Here is a 21,534-nt window from a genome sequence, read left to right on the forward strand (position 1 = left end):
TGACGCAAAGAAATTGCTAATATAAATAAAAATAATCTTATATCACACTTTAAAGTAGTCACTATACTTATTCGCTTAAAAATATTTATCTATTGACATAATATATATATATATTAAAATATTTATTTATTACAAATTTTAATTATATAAAATTCAACAGTTATCTTGTGCAATTCACTGCATAAAATAGTAGTTTAGAAGATAAAATCTAAATCTATTCAACTGCAGCTCTGTCCAACATGGATAAACTTCTAGCAAAGAAATCAGTATGCTTTTCACAATCTTAACGAATATGAATTAGTTCTACTTCATTCACACTTCCTTTCATGGACCACTAGATTGAGATGGAAATCAAATAACAAGAATGGAGAATCTCGAGGAGCACAATCCTCAAATTAATGGCCTACCAACAAAAAAGGAAGGGGAAAAAATAACTTTACAATTATGTCAAACACAAAGTGCCATATCTTACAATATATTGGAACCACCATATAGCAATTGGCCATTATCCCAAACAGCCATAAATCTAAACACAAACAGCTATGCTCTGGTGTATATATAGGCCAACAGGAAGAGAAGAAATGCTGGCAGAAATCAGAAGGCAATCTGAACTTTGAACTCTCACATTATGATGCAATTACACTTTGATTCAAGCTTATTAGGGGGCTTCATGCTGTCTACCTTGTTAGGAAGCCCAACATTGCGTATCAAAGACTCATCAGCATTTTCATCATTCTCAGTCTTGGAAGGTGATTGTGATTTTACATCAGTTTCCACCATCTTAGGCCTTGCCTTGTGAGGTTTCATAGCACGCTTGGGGGCAATCTGGCTGCGGGTGTCCTTTACATTGGAATTGGGTTTCCCCAATATAGTCACTCTCGGCTCAGAACCTTCCAATGGTTCTGAGTCTTCCTTTTCCATTGAAATCGTTGCAGCTTTATATGCAAGATCATGGATGATGGAGCTGCAGAAAAGTATAGTATCTGTTGCCTCTTCAAGTGTCAAGCTTCTGGTGTTCACTCCATCTTGACACTCCACCGTAACTGTGGACCCCTCTGGGAAAAAGCATTAGATATCTGTCAGAAATTTGCCGAGTACTAATATTTTCTCCAAATAAAGGTTCAGCAGATAAAATAGATTACAAGTGCCAAAGAAACCATGTATATTGAGAAACAGAATCTTTTGTACTACCCCACTAATGATGAAGCATTTGTTCAGATTTCAGAAAGCTCGTAAAACAGATTACAGAACACAGCCACACTATAAGTTGCATAAAACATTCCTGCTTAACAAGTTCCCCAAGAGCAGCGGTTATGAGAACAATCAATAAATAGAATATTTTATTAAAAAATTACCTCGGGGTAGGATAGGAAATTTTGGGGAGTGCGTTTGTTACACTTTCTAGTAAATTCCAAAACATAAATCTCCAGGCAAATTGGAAACTACACTATTAAATTGCTGCTGACTGCCAGAATCCAACATAAATATCTCCCAACATATCAGGCACATCAATTCAGAGTATTATCATTAATGCAAAAAATAAGTCAAGAAACAACCTTTCAAAGTATACTAACTCTATCCGTTAGAAATCAGGACCATGAAATTTGTATATCTCTTTTAAGTCAACATGACAAACTGTGTGCTGTGTACATACACGAGTGCATTGAGACACATGAATAATAGAAGATTGTCACAGAAAGTTTTCATGCTCATCTCAAACAGCATCTGCAATATCTTTTATTTGAAATTTCATCCAATAAGCATCATACCTATGCCAAGGGAGTACTCGGAGGCATTGAGCTCAGAAACAGAAGCTGCAAGACAATCACCGGAAGAAATTGAAACAGAATGCTCCTGAAAATCATCAACAGGGCATTTTGATACAAGCAATGAATCATCATCCACCACCCCAGTATCATTCTGACAACAGTTTTCCCCTTCTATTTCTGATTCTTCAATTGTAGAAGTATTGGTAGTTACCAGAGCATGTAGTCCATTAGCTTTAGAGTTTTCAATATTATGTTTCTCACCAAAAGATGACTCTGGATCCTGAACTGATGTTTTTGTATTTGACACACTGTCCACATTATTTGGATGGTCTTCAGTTTTATCATTTGAAATACAGCTTTCATGATTTGGAAATGATGCCACTGAATTGTCGTCAGGCCGAACACCAGTAGCCTGGCTTACTAATTCTGAGATACAAGCATCAGTTCTTCTAATACAATCATGGTATTCAAGATTATCTTCCTTGACAACAATGGAACTCATAGAAGAATCAATCACATCTGTCACTTTATTTTCTGAAGCTTGCATTTCTAGCAGATCTTGGGGTATCTCCTCTAGGTTGCTGCATTCAGTATTGCCAGAAGAAGTTTCTTGTGCAGTAAAACCTAATCCATGGTAAGAATGGCTTGACATTCCAGAAAAAGAAGAACCAGGACTTGGAGGCCTGATCCTAACGTCGTATCCATAGTCTACATCCAATTTCCTGGCACTTGACTGCCTTTGGACACGAAAATCAGAATGTCTTGTTGAGCTGAAATCAACAGATGACGAGGTAGAATAGCTGCTACGCCCTGTTGAACTTCTAATACTGTTAATGCTGTTTCTTGCAAAGGACAGGTCATCATAAGATAGCGTTGTGGCAGTAAAAGTCCTGCCCTGAATTACAGGTCCTTTGCTACTGCTTGACCTTTTCAGTAGTACAGAGATGCCAGTGCCTTCCAAGAGGTCAACTTTCAAAATTGAGCGGTCTTCGGAAAGATGTAACTGCTGATCACCAGAATGATTATCAGGCTTCTCGTAATCAACCCTTGATTTGTCCACCTCTAGTTGATTGGTAGACACCTGCTCATTTCTCTCCACCACTGAACTAGAGAGAGGATTTTGTTGCGAGTGGTCCCAAATAAGTTCACTGGGAAAAGTTTGATTTTCCTCTGCATCTGGTTCTCTAAGGGGAAACCTCATGTTACCCACATTAGTCTCTTGAGGCAATCTAGACTCAACAGTTAGTTGGTCTGTTTCATGGGATGTTTTTTCTTCTGTAGGAATGCTCGTGGAATTCACTGAATTGCCACTGGAAACTGCCAAAGTTGCCTCCGGAAAGATATGTCTCAACAATGTGGTTTTCCTGCTGCATTCTTGACACAGTCTAAGATTCTTCTCAGTTTCATCAGTGGCCTCCAGAGGACAACCACAATTAGAACAGATTGCTGTATTCTCAAAAGCACCGGTTTTAGAAATGTCAACTATGACATGGGAAGTTTCTAAACTTTCACTGAATTCTTTGCCAATACCATGATAAACAGAAGCTTCAGATTCAGTGGGACCTAAAGCAATCATATGGCCTCTAGTTTTATTGTGAAGGACATCAACTGATTCATCATTGATCTCATGCCCAATGTTTGCATTTAATACATCAATTTTATCAAAGGAAAATACTTCTTCATGAATGTCAGCATATATTATCTTTTCAGTTTCACTGGTCACATCATCTTGATTGTGGTCACTCCCTTCAGTATCTGGTGCAAAACTTGTACCATGATCAGAGCTTGCATTGCTGCTTGTTGTGACAGAGGAGTTCCTAGATACCAGGGAACGTTGCGCAGAATTTGCTTTTCCGACATAAAAGGTTGTACTTGGCACACTTGATAAAAGAGGCCTGAACATGTTCTGGGGACTTTTTTTATCCTGCTCAGAAAGTTTGGTTAACAAACAAAGTAAGCAGTGTTGTCCCAAGTTCCCAACCAACTCTTTAAAGACACAAGGGAAAGATCGGGGCAAAAGGTTAGGGGAGCAAGGAATGAACATGTTCTGGGGACTTTTTTTATCCTGCTCAGAAAGTTTGGTTAACAAACAAAGTAAGCAGTGTTGTCCCAAGTTCCCAACCAACTCTTTAAAGACACAAGGGAAAGATCGGGGCAAAAGGTTAGGGGAGCAAGGAATGAACAACACTTTACAAGAAAAACTCATTCGTGACTAAGAACAGAAAATGTGTAAACTTTGTTATGATAATCAAGTAAGTGCACGTATGCCACTTTATACACAGCACAATAAACAAACTCATTGATGACTTTGTAAGTCATTTAGTTGAATAATAGTCTTATCATGTGTAGCTTAAAAATAAACTGAGAGGAAAGAAAACATCCACCAGAAGAACCAAATAAAGCAATGTACCCAAGATTATATAGAGATAAATAAATCAAATATGATTGTACTCTCCATGTGACCGGGCTCACTTCAATCCAATCCTACTTAATCACGTCCCAACTGATCCACAGTAACAACCGTGAAAGAGCCCGGGAATTGCATAGTAACAGGGGATTCTAACCACCAGTCCCTGAGTATTGGGGGAAATACACACATACTTGAAATTATATCAAAGTTTTGATCATTGATAGCCTAGAAAGATCAAAGATGGTTGGCTTGCTCCAATTTCCATTTAAATTGTTTTGATTTTGATAAGAACCCAAGCAATGAGAAACCCACCCTCAAAAGCTAGCTATTATAAAGGGAAAACCAAATACTTAAATATTCCACCGAGCATCTCATACCACTTTGGGAGTTAAGGAACCTATTCACTTTACATTGGAACCAACTTTGGTACCAATTGATAAGTATCCAAGCACTTGAAGAACCCATCTTCAAAAGCTAATTATTAAAGGAGAGAACCACTTAAATATTCTACTGAGCATCTCATACTACTAGATGTGAGACTTAAGTACCTCATAATACCCATGTTCCTTTTAAGAATGTTCTAACTAATTAGCATATATGAAAAGGAAAGTGAATAAAACAGGGAAATTGTGTGCATGCATATGCAAAGTTGTGCACGAGAATTTTAATATAGACAATTTAGGAATATAATATTAAAAACAGCCTATTTAATTGAAATTACTCAGCGAACTATAACATGAGAAAGTAAGTCAAGAGATTAAGCAACAAAATACCATTTGCCGGAGAGCAGAATCAAAAGATCTTTTAGGAGCAGAACTTGGGGACACCATCCTGACTGGCTTCTTGGAAATTGAGGGAGATTTGCCGTTTGAAATTGAAGCACCCCTTCTTGAACCAAATTGCTCTAGACCACCCACAGGGATGGACTGAAGAGAGTCCAGATCATCATCACCAGAAGATATGACAGAACCTTTGCTGCGTGAACTAAATTGGTCTCGATCATGACTATTAATATAACTGCTGCTCCTGGAAGGTGTGGGAGACATTGATTGCCTACCTAATTTAGAAGTAGAGTCCCTACTATTTCTGGATGCTGGGGACGAACCCCTCACATATGATGCCGGCCGATCAGCCAAAGATGTCCGGAGATTAGGAGGAGCTTCGGAAGAAAAACCAGGAATATTAGTTTGCCACGCTCTTATCTTTGGTGAAGCGGAGTTTCCACGGCTTGTCTTAACAGGGGAAGTTCCCCTAATCCCAGATGAGACGGCAGGACTACCGGAGCCAGTGCTAATTTGCCGAGGAGTAGGAGTAGAGGACCTAGAAGCAGGTGTTGTGGGCTTTGTTGGAGGCGGAGATGGTCTTCTTGTTGGAGTAGCCTGTCTAATAACTTGAGTTGGACTAGAATTTGGCGTCAATGAAGACCTTCCCCTCGATTGCAATGTATTATTCCCAGATCGAGGGGATGAGCTTAAGCGATTTGGACTTGCACTGCCCCTACTGCTTTTGTAACTTCTCTCCATCTGAAAGAGTCCAACAAAAGGTGGATAGTGACTAAAACATAACACATTTCACACAGAGAAGAAAAAATAAGGATTTTTATTCAAGAGATAATTGTGCATAAAATAGATTTGAAAGCACACACCGTAGATGATCTTGATATGGAAATGGGTTTACTCCGAGGCCTTCCTCTGCTTACAACATTTATTTCTGCTGGTTCATCATCTAGTGAAGGAAACAGTGGAGTGTCCGGTGGTGTCAATAACCTATAAATGAATAAAACAGAAATGCAGCATCAGTAAAGTAATATGCACATCTTATTCTAAACCTTGGTGAAAAAAGGATTTTGAATTATTGACCAAACTATTAGTGTGAAAGAAACACAATTGCAAAAAGTTGGAATAGAAATCGTAAAATTTGATCATATCACGCCAACAAGATTTAACACGGTGAGATTCAAAAGTCAGAGAAGACTACAAACCAATCATAGTCATTCTTGTCCCCATCTGCATTAAGCAATTCACTGGTTTCTCCTCGACCAGGAATGGATATCCCAAGCTTGATATCAGAAAAATGTCTCAACTTGGTCGCTGCAAATTAATATAAAAAAAGGGAGAGAAATGCATGAGTATCAACAAAATAAAGGAACTGGTAAACAGATAGATTCTCTCCTCAAGATGTCAGTAAAGAAAATTACAAAATGAGTCTTCCAGGTCATCCGATGGCTGAAGCAAAAAGCTCTCTTTTTCTCTGGACTGCATTTCACTGAACAAAGTAAGATCATCATCTTTCTCTCTTAAGTGCAATCCACTTTCAAGACTGCGCCCGCGTTTGTGACTGTCTGATCTTGGCTCTCTACCAGGAGAGCATCTAAATGCTGGGGAAGGTGGCATCTCCCCTACCCAATGCAGTGCCCAACAAGTGTCACCTCAAGTTCTCCATACATTCCAAAGTTAAAATCCTTCAACACCCTAACCAACAACCAATGATTATTGTTAACACACAGCTCAAGCTCACCACAAATTCAATCTCCAAACAACAATATCAGCAAAACCCCCACTTTCATTCACCAACTATCTGCTCCTTCTAAACACTCAAGAAACACTACCACCATACCCAATGTGACTGAGTCAAAACAAACAAAACTAAATTTGGCATATTAAAACAACTGTACCCTTCCAAACCCAATGCCTAACCCCTCAACGTTCATATGCAATCAGCATCCAAAACTAATATTGTAGATGTCCCTCAACCTGAAACCCTAGAACATTGGCCAGTAGCAGATCCTAATTACGCCGTTGCCATCACCGACCAAAAGGGTAGCCAATTCAAACGGCAAAATTCAAGCTTGGAGCACCCATTAAGCCAAGTTCAGAGCCACAGCGAAACTTGGCTCACCAAATTCCCAAGTCAAATAGCTTCAAACACAGTGCAAATTCGAAGATTAAAAAACAAAAAATAATAAAAACAAAAACAAAAAAATAGAGCTTAAATGCCAATTACAATGCGACGAATGTTGTCTCAGACACCCGGATCTACAGCATTCATGGCTTCTTCTGAGCACCCAAAAGTACAGATCAGAACCAGTGTGATCCAACGGTTCCAACAAACTCTAAAAAAAATTCCATTATTCTCTCTCCTCACACAATTCTTTTTTTCAGTCCTGAAAAAAAATAATAAGAATATTGAACTGCAATTTGAGAATAATAATATTAATACTCAACCATAACCTTTGTTGCTGTCCTTTGATTTGCTGTTTTGTCCTAAACACCAAGCATTCTTTCCTCTCTTTTTTTTTTAGCTTCCTTTTCAGTTTTTTTTTCTGCCGTTACAAGTGCCTAGTAGATTCCCTATGTTTTCTTTTTCACACCTTTTTTTTTTCCCTCTCGTAAGTGCTACTCCAATATCACTTCAGAAATGTCTCAGTTTTCTATTTTTCTCAACTTGTTGTGTTCGCGTACAAGAACTAAAATACATTAATTAGTCGATTTTGATGTTTAGGAATTTCAGTTCCACTTGATATTATAGCATATGAAGCATTTTCTACCTTTTTAATTGCTAATATTAATAGGATTGGAAGAGATATTAATATTATAATTGTGCTGGTGGAAGGTTATATGTGTACCCTAAATGGCTAGGGTGTTACATGCCACATTGAAGACAAGTTTGGACTTTTTGACCCTTCATGGCATAAACGGACCATAAGTCATAATATTTAATGGCGTTGGAATTGAGTGGGGTCAATTTTTGGGACTAAGCTATTAAATTTCTTATCACATTCCAGTAATATTAAATGTACGTTACCTTACATTGATCCCTATAGCAACCAAAACGTTTTGACTCATTGAAAACCCCAAAAGGAAAAACAAGAGCAACTACTATACTAGTAGTAGTAATATTTTGGCCAAACATATTCTAAATTTGAAGCTGGGAGTAATGAACAAAGTTAGCATAGTTTAGAACAATCTTGGGACAGTGTATGAGACCCAATATGTGTGTAAGAAAGTCCATCTCAGGAGGACTGAAGCATCACTGTCAGGGGCATGATTTTGGTGAGGTTGGCATTTTGAACAAGATGATATGTCCTAATTAGTTTTTTTGTGGCCTAAGGCTTCTATCTATCAAGGAAGACAATGGAATTTTAAAGTGCAACTAAATGACCAAGAAAGAAAAAAACTTGAGAGAAAAGGAATCAAGGGAGAAAAAAGTTGTGTGGGGCAAAGTTGGATAAAGTCAACTTAACAACTGAGTTATGATTAAGCAATAGCTAGCTCTGTACACTAATGCAAGATTATGGAATCATGTCACTTTAATTGGTAGGTGATGAAGGAAACTTAAAAGGCTACTATGCTAATCATTTACATTGCTTTATGCCTCTATCTTTTCTTTCATTTGGTTTCATTTAGAGGAAGTTATCAGTAGTTATCATTAGGATTAAAAATATTTTTTTTTATATTATAATATAATGCAAAATTAAATTTATCTTTGTAGTAGGGAAATTTTTTAAAATAGTTTTTATTAAGATTAAATATATATTTTATAATATAATATAATGTAAAATTAGTTTTTATTTTTAATTTAAACTTAGATTTTTAATACTTGTTTAGCATAAAAAACAAAAAAAAAACTTTTTTTATTAAAGACTTGCTGACTTTTATTTTTTTTCATCAATTAATCTTGTATCTTAATATTCAAATACACAATTTATTGTTCATTGTCAAAGAGTTTTCTTTATTAAATTATATTCCATTTTCTATTATGCATGAGTACTGTATTATCTTTTCTAAAATATGATATTAGACAAAATTTAACTTTATAAGATTAACTTATGAAATGGTGGTGGTGTTATATTTATATATTATATTTTTATTTTACACCATGTCTGTCTTTTTGTCAGTACTTTTTTTTTTTTGTTTTACTTAGATGTATTATGCTTAGAAAGGGAAATCTTTCTCATGTAATTTTACACTTAAAAAATAGTACGAAAACATCAACTACTAAACAAATGAAATTACAAAATTAAACAATAAAAAATGTTAAATAATTAGGGAACTATTCAATGACACAGTTTTAACACGTGGAACTTGATTTTTCAGTAATAGTCTTTCTTTTCACATTTAAGTAACAATTTAATTCGTTTAACTTCAAAATATTAAACAGTATTTTTAATTGAAAATATAGTAAAATGATTTTATTGATTTAATTCCTAAAATATAGGATTTTTTATTTTAGTTTTTATAAAGAAGTTTATTTATTTTTCATCTTTTAAAATTTACATTTACATTTATTATTTTTTATATATGCATTTATCTTGATTCTTAACAAATATCCTTTATCTTGTTTTTTCATTTAAATAAACATTTATAGCTAGGCATGACTGCATTGGTGATTTAGACTTGATACCATTTATCATAGCAGTTCTTTTAAAAAATAACCTCACACGTTAAATCAATCTCTTAATATAGCATGAGGGTCCATGAAGATCAAGATAAATAATTCAAGGAAGATACTACACTATGTTCCTAAAATATTTCTTAAAAAATAAAATAAAAACTATAAATTCTTATTAATATATTTCTGTCATGTTTTCTCAGTAACTTATTTTTCTATTAATTATTTAAAAAAAATTTAAACAGTATATTTAGAATATTTGTTAGTAAGACTCACTTTTTTATCCAATCATGTGTTTCTCTCTGCCAATGTTGGGTTTGCATTGTTATAATTGATTCAAGGAATTTTCACACATTAAGATCAAAATCAGATTTTTTGGTGTATGGATCATTCCAGGATGTGAGTGTTGGATGTTGTACTGTGTTGACTCATCTGTTTATTGAGACTTATAATTTAATGTTAATTCCTTAAATTTTGCTTCATTTATTTAAAAATATTTTCATCTAAAAAAATAGTTTAACTTTTCTTATATGATATTATAAAATATTCCATTTTTATCATTGAGAATTTTCCGTGTTGAATTAAGTCTAAAAACAACAACAAAATTTGTACAAAATGAATTGTGAATTATATTGAATGAAGATAAAGAATAAAGAACAAACATAAAGTGTAAACATAAAGTGTGAAAAGGATAAATTGTCTTTTATATTGTGTAAGTGACAAGAGCTAATTTTTTTTCTCATTCTATTTAATTTGAGCACTTTATTTACACTTTTTTTTTTTTTTGCAAAATGTACTCTCATCAATTTAAAATTTCAAAATGTTTATTGTGAGAGAAGTTGCTTAGATTTTACGACTCATGTTTGAATATTTTGATGCAACAAAATAAGTCAGGAATCAAGTCAAGAATTAGTAATTCGTTGAGCTGAGAAACCTCACCGCTAAGCAGATCAAGGGAGGAAAGCATTTAAATTTTTTTACTCCTAGAGTTGAGTAGATGCCAATGATGCTAAGTGGTTTGAGGAAGTGTGATTTGATACTTCATGAAGTTGAGCGAGCTACAAACTTAATACAAAGAAACCTTTGAGGAGAGGAAACTCAATCTGCGAAGAATAGAGAAACTCAACAACCAGGAAACCTTTAATTGAAGAAAGTCAATTCATTGAGTGGAACATTTGGGTGTCGTTGAGCGTAGGCTTCATACTAGAACAAAATTGTTTAACGTTATAAATAGAACAAAGATTGATTAACAGAAGGAGGATGGATAAAAAAAACAAAAAAAATCTATTAATTATTGTCGAATTGTACTTAGTGAAATATCACATACATTATGAGAGATAGAATGAGGAGCTAAACTATAGTGTTAGAATTGAATGATATTGTAACTTCTTTGTATTTCTTTATTCATATATGCATTTATGTTCAATTTTCCATTGTGGTTTAATTTTATGCTTAATGTTAGACAATAGAGGAATCTTTGTACTTGGATTTAGAAACTAAATGCTATTGGAAAATATTTTCATTTTCTGAACCAAAATAAAACCACCGCAGATTATAGCTACTAGGAATAAAGTTGCGTCTTTGGTGATTATTGTTTTGAATTTTAATGCAAGTATGAAATAACTTTAATCAAGTAATTGATTCATTGTTATTAGATTTTTAAATAATCATGATTAAGGAATTAACTTGGTTTGACTTGGAAAATTGTGAAGTGATTGTATATGTCCATAAGAGGTACATATTAGTCAAGCATCATTCAATTTCAACACTTGATCATACTTGATAACTACAACCATTGCATTTTAGTTGTTGTTTCGGATTAGTGAAAATAGTCGATAGTTTGACTAATTCTTTTTGTAAGGCAACAAATAGAAGAAATAATATAATAATGTATAATCTACTTTCGTTATTTTTTTTAAATCATTTTTTACATTTTTCACTTACATTGAATTTATTGTGATCTATGCTATTGAAAGAAAATGATTTTGCAGAAAGACTTAAAGTTTGAGTAGGACAAAGAAAAGGTTGGAAAAAGGAACTAAAGTAAGGCAAAGAAAATTTAAAATAGAAAAGAGCAAGACAATTCATCATTTTCAACAAGTGTTATGGCTTATCAAGGTGGGAAGAGAGGTCAAGGAAATGACAGAGTCATCAATCCTCCAAGAAGAATACTAGGAGACCATGTCATGCATCAAAAATCAAGAAATTTGTCCATATTTGTTATTCCACTAGCAACTAGGGGAGTAAAGATTAAACCTACATTTCTCAATGGTTTCAACACACTTGTTTGTAGGAAAAGATCATGAATATCCTTATGCTCACTTAAACACATTTTATGAACTTTGTGCAACAATGGTATTTTAGGCAGGTCAAGAAGAACTTGCATACATGAAGTTGTTTCTATTTAATTTGAATGGTGAAGCCAAGGATTGGATAAAGTCTCAGCATAATCAAAGTCTCATTAGTTGGATCGATGTTGAAAGTAATTTTTTACAAGATTATTTCCACCAACCAGGTATGCCAGAGCTAAATATGATATTTCCACTTTTAGACAAGGACAAGAGGAACTATTCTATGAGCCATGGTAAAGATTTTAGTTATTGCTCATAAAGTGTCCTAATCATGATTTTGAAGATGTGGATTAATTAAACATTTTTTGAAATGGATTAAGACCAAAAACAAAGATGCTTCTAGATGCAACAGTTGAAGGTTCAATGGTGGCGATAGACGCAAAACAAGTTACAACAATAATAGCTACTCTATCATCAACTAATAGGGAAACACAACATAATATGAAATTTATTCAGAGAAGAGTAATCTTGGATCTGAGCATCACAAATGCTATTTTAGCGAAAAAACAAAATTTCAACCAAGCAAATTGAGACCCTCACTTAACAAATGGCCAAACTACCACAACAGTTACATGTTATTAATGTTAATCATGTGCAACCACCTTTGAAATGTGATTTTTGTGAAAGTATTAATCCAAATGGCCAATCCCAATATCCAAAAGTTGGCCCAGAAGAGGAAGTCCACTATATGAATAACCAAAAGAGGCAAGTGAATTTTCCTAAGCCTAATATAACTCTTTTGAAAATCTTTCTCGAGGGTGGAGAAGTAATCACATCCAAAACTATGGCTGGAACCTTGAAGTAGGATCATCTAGTAGACAACTTCCATATCGGTAGCAACATTATCCCTCTACGCAGTAGAGACAATTGAAAATAGAAGATATATCAGAGAAGTTTATGCAAACCTCTTTATCTAATAAAAAAATATAAAAGTTTATCAAATGACTTTTTAGAGCAATAAGGAAATCACTTTTCAGCTTATAGAGAGACTACTAATTCCAAGAAGCACTCAGTCAATCACCATAAGAAGTGACAAAGTTGTAGACAAAGGAGAAAGTGATAACTTGAATGCAAAGGAGGAAAGTTTATGGAGAGAAGAGAAGAATAAAAAAATGAGTTTGAAGATGAAGAGAAAAATATAATAAAAAAGAATGTCAATACAAAAGAAAACAAAGAAAAAAAAAAGAGAAATAAGGAAATATCTGAAAGAAAGAAGGAGAAGAATGAGATGCAAGTTCTAAAGAACTTACCCTACCCTTTTATTCCTTCAAAGAAAGATAAAAAAAAAAGACATTTTATAAAGTTCATGATATCTTCAAACAACCTCGTATCTTATCACCGTATCTTTTGTGGAGCTATGCAACAAATGCCAATTTATGCAAAGTTTATAAAAGAGCTCCTTACTAAGAAAAGGAGGTTTATAATAACAAAATAACTCATATGACATTAATCACTTCACTCATTCACCGTCCACCGTCGCAGGACATAATCAATAAATGTCTTCTAATTTATTTCTTCATTAGTGTAGCATTTCAATCAAAAGTTAATTTGGAAAATGGTGTACAATTATGCATCCCAAAAAAGGAAAGAGAATTTTTTTATATCAACCAAGAATAATCTTCACCAAAAAATTACATTCTTGAATTGGACCAAAATCTTCGTATACATTCTTTGTAGATTTGAAATTTCATTTAAAGAAAATTGTTATTGTACTCTTCATGAGCATGAAACTGAAATTGAAACAATTGAAATTACCATAAATGACTTTTATTTTTAGCTGGATTTAGATGAAGATCATGATTTTACTACTATGCTTGATAATTGATGGATGACAATATCTAGTAACCTGTGGAAAATAGTGGATGAGTAGTGTGCGATGTGAAGGGTGTATTTGGGTCAAGTGTGTTCTAGGAGGATTTTAATCTGTGCAAGAGAAGTTGCAGAAAGAAAGCTGAAGGAAACATGTCACTTCCCCATTATAACATTCTAAAGAAGAATAATGGTTTAATAATTTTTTTCCTTCTAGCACGATCGATTTTTCAATTTTATCTCCATTCATTATCTTGAATTTTCTTAAATGAGTTTTTTTTTTATCAAATTCCTTCATGGTAATATGATTACTATAATGAAAGGTGAGATTCATTTCTTGTGTAGCTTATAGATTTCCTCAACAAGTCAAGTTTGATTAATAAAGAGTTGTTGATGTAATGTGTAATTATTGTAATGTTGTTATAATCTTATATTTACCTTTTTCTAGAAATTGGAATCAGAATTCGTTCAAAGTAGCTTTTCAACCAATAATAACATCACCTCTTTAATTGCCCTTTTGTGACTTCCAAATGGTAGCCTCGCCAAGACAGAAATGAGTGTTTGTTGTTTGCAAATTACAATCTGGTTGAATTTTTGTGAGTGTGGCAAAGCATAGGGAACGTGATGATGATGATTATGGGTTCTCTGGCTCGACCAAACTCCCTCCTTTTCCAAACCAGTGGAAGGGGACTTACCCAGTTGGTGTGTTTTCAGAAGTTGACATTCATTTTCCTCTGGGCAGCTTGAAGTTGATTGAAGGCAGAAGAACAAAGAAGCCTCTTGCAAGGTAAGTTCCTTGATACCAATTCAGAAAATTTAACCATCATAGCAACAGATAAAGCCAACAAAATAGTGTATATAATCAAAGTAACTCTCACTTCACCAACTGTTTTGTAGGGTTAAGTAAAAATCCAAAATTTTAAGATTTAGAGCATGCATACATGATATATATTACTCTCACACTTTCATGTGTCATTCACTTATTAGGGTTGCATGTTTTCTACTCTATTACAGGTTTTGGTTAACTATGCCAAGTCATCCACACAAGCTGAGGAGGTTTCCAACTTGGTATGTAACTTTTTTCCTCTTTCTATATTTTTGGTTCTTTTAATTCTTATACTTTGTGGCCAAGTGCACGCATAAATTATAAGCTGCAAAATGACTTTGTATGGAAAGTAACATCGAGTAAGGAAAAGATGATAGAAAATCAAATAAGATTGAAAGCACAGTGGTGTGTGATTCCAATGTGAAAGAGGTAGATTATGTTAGTTATGTTTTCAGTAGTTGAAATTTGGAATAATTGCATATGGAGAGGCCCTATTGTTGTACTTATGTGTCATGTTGATGGATCACGGTTTTGGATTTGTAAATTATTATATATTTTCTTATTAATAGGAGTTGAATATAGGTATTAGGTAGTTTATGGCAGCTCAAACACACTGTTCAACTATCTAAGCTAGATTATTATATACTTACTGATCATGTGAGTTTGGTGCTATTTGGAAGTAAGTGTTCAAGCTAGCTTGATCGGTTGACTAAACTTTCTGCATTAATTTATTTGATTATCACTTTCAGATTGAGGCATTTGGTGGACAAGCTCTTACCTTCAAGGGAGATGTTTCAAATGAGGCTGATGTGGAGTCTATGATTAAAACTGTGAGAAATTTTCTTTTTTTTATTAGATTGATGAAATTATTCCACCTGGTGAAGTGGTTAATTCATACGTCCAATTTCAGGCAGTTGATGCATGGGGAACTGTTGATGTATTGGTAAATAATGCAGGTAACTTGGATAAGTTATGCTACCACTTATTTATTTAATTACTTTAATTTCAGATTTCATACTTAAAATATCATGGGTTCAGGAATTACACGAGATGGTTTGTTGATGAGAATGAATAAATCTTACTGGTGTTTTTCTCTGCATTCAGGTGAATATGTACAAAATTTTAAGTTCATGTTGTTAAATCAAGCGTAGCTGTTTTTCGTTTCTTTCATTACAGGAGCCGATGGTTTGCTTTTTCACAGGCAGCAGCAAAGATTATGACGATGAAAAAGAAGGTGACAACACTTTTATGCATACCATCATAGAACCCTTTGGCCATTAAGTTGACTTCTTTTTCTCAATTCATCAGTTTGTCTTTTATTATGTGTATATGATAACAGCAATGTCTGTGTAAATACTTGATGTTAGTATATGATATCATAGTTTCATGTTACTTTTGCAGGGAAGGATAGTGAACATTACATCCGTTATTGGTCAGGTTGGCAATGTTGGAAAAGCCAACTATAGTGCTGCAAAGGCAGGGGTAATTGGCCTCACAAAAAGTGCTGCAAGGGAATATGCTAGCAGAAACATGACTGTAAAATCTTTGAGCGTGATAATCAAAAGGCAGGTTTATTATCGGTTGATAAAGTTAACTAAAACTCAGCATTTCATTACAGGTTAATGCAGTAGCCCCAGGGTTCATTGCATCTGATATGACTGCCATGCTACGACCAGACATTGAGAAAAAATTATTAGAGTTAATCCCCTTAGGTGAGTGACCCAAATATTTTTAACTCTGAAGCACTTTAACTAAATTTTTAAATAACTGAAGATGTGCATGTGTATGTTGCTGCTAATAGCTACTATTTTTTTACCTCGGATTCAGGAAGACTTGGTCAATCAGAAGAAGTTGCTGGACTTGTGGAATTCTTGGCTCTAAATCCTTCTGCTAATTACATCACTGGACAGGTCATTTATTAATTTCCCTATTAATATTGGTTTTCTAAATGTAGAACTATTGAGTTCTGTCATTAAACTACCCATATTTTATTTGTAATTAAAAAAAATCTTGTCACGCTGAAATGAAATTGATTTTATTCTATAACCTACGCTAACATCATCTTATGCTTTTTGACACTTATTTTGTTTACATATTTTCATCAAATTAATCTGTCTCGTGTTTATGTAAACTATAATTTCCACGTGACAGGTGTTCACCATTGATGGAGGTATGGTAATGTAAGTCTCGGGAATCTGTTTCGGAAGATAGCAATTTGAACTTCTTTACATCACAGTTCATCGCAGGCCACAGAATTTCCACTTCTGTCGTATGGTGATAGTTTGTTCTATACTGATCTATGCTCAAGCTACCTGGTGACTTGTGGTAGAAGTTCAGTTTAGCTTTCTAACAGGTTGCTTCTTGAGATGAATTTGGCCTATTGCTGGTGATTCTTATGGTCACATTACATTTTACATTTCATGCAATTTATCATTTTGGGCATTACCTTTCTTTAACAACGAGATGTTTGCGTTCATTTCGGAATAACTGTTTGATATTTGAATAATGCTGATTGTCCAAGATTCTCTTTCTTTCTCCCATGGGAAAGGGTGTTTGGTGTAGTCTTTTCTTTGCTTATTTCAGTCTAATGGTTAAATATGGCCTTGGAAGCTTCAGGAATGAGGTTCGATTTTCAAAGTGATTCTACGAATCATGCAACAAGTCTTTTACACGAGATCTGACCACTAGGTCAGTCTTTACAGTTGAAAGTACACAACAGCAGTGACTGAACAAATGAAAATGGGCTTGCATGTCAAGTCGACCTAGGTTTAATTTGGAATAACAGCTTCTTGGATCACACAATATTCAAACAACACTACTTTATTTTGGAAAGTGTAATCTAAAATGTAGTTTTAGATTTCGGATTATTCTCTTCAGGAGGGTGTGGTGTAGGCTTCCTTGATCCAGTTTAATTCTGATTCAATGATAAAAAGGTCAATAGTATTTCTGATCTGTTATCAAGTTGGCTGTAGGCACTGGTTCAAATCCAGTACGATAGGCGACGTTGGTCTTGTAACACTTGATAAAACCAATCACAAGTTTAACAAATTATGATCACAACAAATATAATTTATCATGACAGTATCCTAATCATATTTAGCAGTTTGGAATTCGAAACTAGAATTAGTATAAGAGCATCAAGCATCTGTGCATTCTTGACTCCTTACACAACTATACAAGAAAGTTAAAGATGATCGGTGCCCTAAATACTGTATGCAGGAGGAAACAGAATTTAGAAAATAATAAATATTTAATTGAACTCAAATGAAAATTAATCCCAAGCAAAAACCATAGGTGAATTCAATATCATCAATAGCTCCAAAATCGATCATACAACGTTAAACCATAAAAGAATTGCAAAAACATTCTAAGGAAAGATCAAAGACATTGTACATATTTTAATAGAATATAATATTGTGAGACCGGATTGTTAGACAAACGGATAGCTTTTTTATCAGTTCAAAAATAAAGATTGCAATGTGAATGCAATCAAATGGTTAAGAAGGGGAAATCAAAACCTTAACGCAATTCCTAAGAAGGATTGGGTTGCTTCAGTGGCAGACAGGAAAAGGCAATCAAAACCCTTAAGCTTTTTACTCTCTCATATTTTTAGCTTGGTGAATTTCGAAAGATATGATGGCTTAATTGCAGCAAGGTATGACTGCCCTATGTTTGATTGGAAGATGCTATTGATGTATAACATTAGTAGTTGTTTCAGGTATTAATTTACATCTATAGTAAAGTAAAGAATGGTTAAAAAGACAGTACAGGATAAAAGTGTGTAACATTAACAGTTGTTTAAAGTTCTTAATCTACCAGCTATGCTTGTGTCTTTACATTGCTGTGTGTCCTAAACAAGTTACAACTTTGCTACTAGTGAGATCCTGACAGATCCAAAACAAAATCATCACCCTTCACGAATTTAAATAATCATTATCCTTCCCGAATTAAAATAGACAGGTGTTTGATGTGTAAAGTTCTGAAGCATTCGGTATGAAAATAGTCAGGAAATTTGTTTCTCATTTCCAGACACTGTATGTTAAAAATCCTTGGACAACCTTCACTGCCAACAACTATTTTGAAAGAAACTATCCAACACACTCCACCTGCAAGGTTACATCCTTGATTCCAGCATTATGTAACAGATGCAAAACCTGAGACTTGGCGGATGTCTTGTCTGTATCTGTTGACAAGTGAAGATGCATCGTACCGACTACATCTGAGTTTGTGAAGCTCCAGGAATGAAACTTTTGAATGCCATAAACACCTTGTATCTTCAAAACGTTAGATAAGGCATCCTTCAACTCATGTTCTTGCACCCTTGGCACTCTTTGGAGTAAAACTTCTGCTGAATTTTTTAGTAAAGGTATCACGGAGGATACAATTAAAATAGAAATAAAAATTGAGCAGGCGGGATCAGCAATAAGCCATCCCTTGTACTTAATTAACAGTGTAGAGATAACTACACCAACACTTCCCAAGGTATCAGCAAGAACATGCAGGAATATCCCTTCCATGTTGTGATCAATATGGTGATGGCCGCGCTCTTTGTGGACAAGTGGAGCTTCTTCATGACTAGAGTCTCCAGTTTGATCATGATGTTCACCATGGCCATGGCAGTCAGCAGCTTCATGATGCTTAAAGCTCTGAATGTTGTGATTGTCTTCATGATCGTGACACTCACCATGAAGCTTATTCTCATGACTATGATGGCTATGATTATGATGATCGCCATGATCACTAGAGCATGAATGGTCTCGACTATCACTGGGAATGGATATAAATTTATCATGGCTGACATGTGTTGTTCCGTGAGAATGGCAATGCAGATGATCATGCTCATGATGATGGTGAGTGTGATGGTGATTATGTAACTCTGGGTGTGAGTGTGAATGGGAGCACGATGATCCAGACATTCCATGGCCATGGGCGTGATGATGCTCCTCGTGAAAGAATATCAAGCCGATGACATTGACTAAAAACCCTCCTATAGAGACAACCAACAAGCTATTAGTTGATATTTCTTGGGGATCCAATATCCTCTCAAAGGATTCAACCACTATAAGTGCTCCCACAAGAACTAGAAACACAGCATTAGTATACCCTGATAGAACCTCAAATCTTCCTCTCCCATAGTTATAGTGATTATTCGCAGGAAAACGAGATATATACGAGGCATACAACCCAATGGCCAAAGCAGCACAATCAAACAACATGTGACATGCATCAGATATCAGCCCAAGACTATTGCTCATAAAACCGACAGAAAATTCAACAACCATATATCCAGCATTGATCAGAAGAAACACAGCGATTTTTCTTGACTTCCTCTCACTCAAAACATGTCTAATAGGCTTCATAATAACGTCACTTAAAAACTCCTCTTCATTGGAATGAAAAGGATCCAAGTCTCTAACACCCATATAGAGCAATAGTCCACACAGCAACAAACCCCAGAGGGAAAGTTCAGGGAAGTAAAAAAGTTCCAAGACCAGGGTACACACGAAAGTGACCAGAAACTCCCTCTGAGAGTCTCTCAAACTCACCAAACCATCATCATCGTTGTCCTCGTCGCTGTAATTCTCACTCAGCAGGACACCGAAAACAACAGTGTTGGCCAGAGGCCATAACAGATTTCCAAAGGCGACATTGTCTTCTTGAGACTCAAACACAAAGAAGCTAAAAACAGCAGGAACAAAGAGAATAACAGTGGTGAAAAAGAGAGTAATTAACCGAACCCGTTTGGGGCCAAGCTGTTTAAGCGTGGTTCCGGAATCAACGAGCTGGTAACGAGTGAGAAAGCCGGACAGGAAAGGAAGAAACAAAGGCCAAATCCTGCCAGAGACGCAGCTGGGAGAGAAAGGAAAGCATTCGACCCGGTCCCAGCCGAAGGAGAGCATGAGGAGGCCAAGGGAGAGGGAGAGGAAGCCGCGGAGGTTGGGCCGTTGGGGGTTTCTGGGCTGGGCCGCGACGGAGCCCATGAGTTCGGCGAGGATCATGGAGGCGGTGCTGCAGTAGCGGAGGGCTTGGAATCGGAGGAGGAAGACGAGGGCGAGGAGAACGGATTTGGCGAGGAGGATCCTCTGGTGGGAGTGGGGGAGGGAGAAAAGAGAGAGCTTGGGCTTGTGGTGGAGAAAGGGGTTGTCTTTGGAGGAGGAGGATGAGGAGGAGGAGAAGAGGGAGAAGGTGAGGGTGAGAGAGAAGGAGAGGAGGGAGACAAGGAAGGAGAAGGGGAAGAGAGAGAAGGAGGGGGAGGAGCGGAGGAAGGGGAGGAGGGAGTAGAGGGAGCGGAGGGAGAAGAAGAGGAGCAAGAAGAGGGAGGATCTGGATTTTGATTTCGTTTTCGGGATGGAAAGAGAAGCCGGTGGGCGGCGGCTTTTCGAAGGGGTGGGCGTCGGACTAGAGAATGATGGGTATCCGAAGGCGGGGTAGGGTCCCGGAGTGCCGCCGAATGTGGCTGAACGCGGTGGCACTGAAAGGCGGTGCGGGCGGTGGTGGTGGTGGCGGTGAGGGTGATCGTGATCGGCCATGGGAGGGTGGACTATGGGTCTGCGGTTCCTGAGTAGACGGGCAAAGTGGGGTACTGTTGGCTGAGTTCGAGTGAACCAGGTTAACCACAAACAACAATATTTCAGAGGGTTGAATTAAATATCTTGTGGAATGCTAAATAGTATTTATTTGTTTTATTCCGCAAAAAATAATTAAACTTTTTATTGGAAGGTAAAACGTTGCGTTTTTCATAAACTTTTAATGTGCTTCTTTAAAGATTTTAATTGTCTCGTCTTGGTCAACTCTTTTGGATGGTGATTTGAGAATTAATCTGATATTGGTAGTATATGATTGATCGAGGAAGATGTTTTTTCAACAATTTCTCTTCTTGATTTTGTTTCGAGATGAGATGAGTCGAAATTTGGGTAGACTCCATTCAAGTTCTAGTGATTCAATTTTTAAGGACTGAGGATGAGTCTATCTACAGAA

The 21,534-nt window shown here is 35.7% G+C and overlaps 3 protein-coding genes and 1 pseudogene across 6 annotated transcripts; 1 reads left to right on the plus strand and 3 right to left on the minus strand.

Moving 5' to 3' along the window:
- Nucleotides 1-249: 249 nt before the first annotated feature.
- LOC137811569 (RUN/FYVE domain protein) lies at nt 250-7,616 on the minus strand. Of its 4 annotated transcripts, XM_090298639.1 has the most exons (9): nt 7,410-7,528; nt 7,183-7,342; nt 6,933-7,097; nt 6,377-6,650; nt 6,161-6,269; nt 5,825-5,945; nt 4,953-5,702; nt 1,770-3,693; nt 250-1,055 (listed from the first exon to the last, which is right to left on the minus strand). In XM_090298639.1, the coding sequence occupies exons 4-9, from the start codon at nt 6,570-6,572 to the stop codon at nt 622-624; spliced, it is 3,534 nt and encodes a 1,177-aa protein (XP_090154765.1). In that variant the 5' UTR covers nt 6,573-6,650; nt 6,933-7,097; nt 7,183-7,342; nt 7,410-7,528; the 3' UTR covers nt 250-621. The 4 variants fall into 4 exon arrangements, with proteins under 4 accessions (XP_090154765.1, XP_090154764.1, XP_090154766.1 ...); XM_090298638.1 differs by having other exon boundaries at nt 6,854-7,097; nt 7,183-7,616; XM_090298640.1 differs by lacking the exon at nt 6,933-7,097.
- A 4,476-nt stretch (nt 7,617-12,092) lies between these two features.
- LOC137813190 (small nucleolar RNA R71) lies at nt 12,093-12,199 on the minus strand (annotated as a pseudogene).
- Nucleotides 12,200-12,468: 269 nt separating this feature from the next.
- On the plus strand, nt 12,469-17,076 carry LOC137809384 (3-oxoacyl-[acyl-carrier-protein] reductase 4-like). The gene is given in 11 exon segments (XM_090297946.1): nt 12,469-12,626; nt 14,490-14,517; nt 14,745-14,798; nt 15,306-15,386; nt 15,467-15,512; nt 15,595-15,672; nt 15,675-15,790; nt 15,958-16,092; nt 16,175-16,268; nt 16,384-16,466; nt 16,708-17,076. Coding segments are annotated over 11 exon segments (906 nt in total). The 3' UTR covers nt 16,741-17,076.
- A 1,245-nt stretch (nt 17,077-18,321) lies between these two features.
- Nucleotides 18,322-21,183, minus strand: LOC137811575 (zinc transporter-like protein). The gene has a single exon (XM_068613366.2). It carries the CDS (start codon nt 21,084-21,086, stop codon nt 18,645-18,647), a length of 2,442 nt encoding a protein of 813 aa, XP_068469467.1. The 5' UTR covers nt 21,087-21,183; the 3' UTR covers nt 18,322-18,644.
- Nucleotides 21,184-21,534: the final 351 nt, after the last annotated feature.

Source organism: Phaseolus vulgaris, chromosome 2 (assembly GCF_051622355.1).
Source record: "Phaseolus vulgaris cultivar YP4 chromosome 2, ASM5162235v1, whole genome shotgun sequence".
Classification (NCBI taxonomy): domain Eukaryota; kingdom Viridiplantae; phylum Streptophyta; class Magnoliopsida; order Fabales; family Fabaceae; genus Phaseolus; species Phaseolus vulgaris.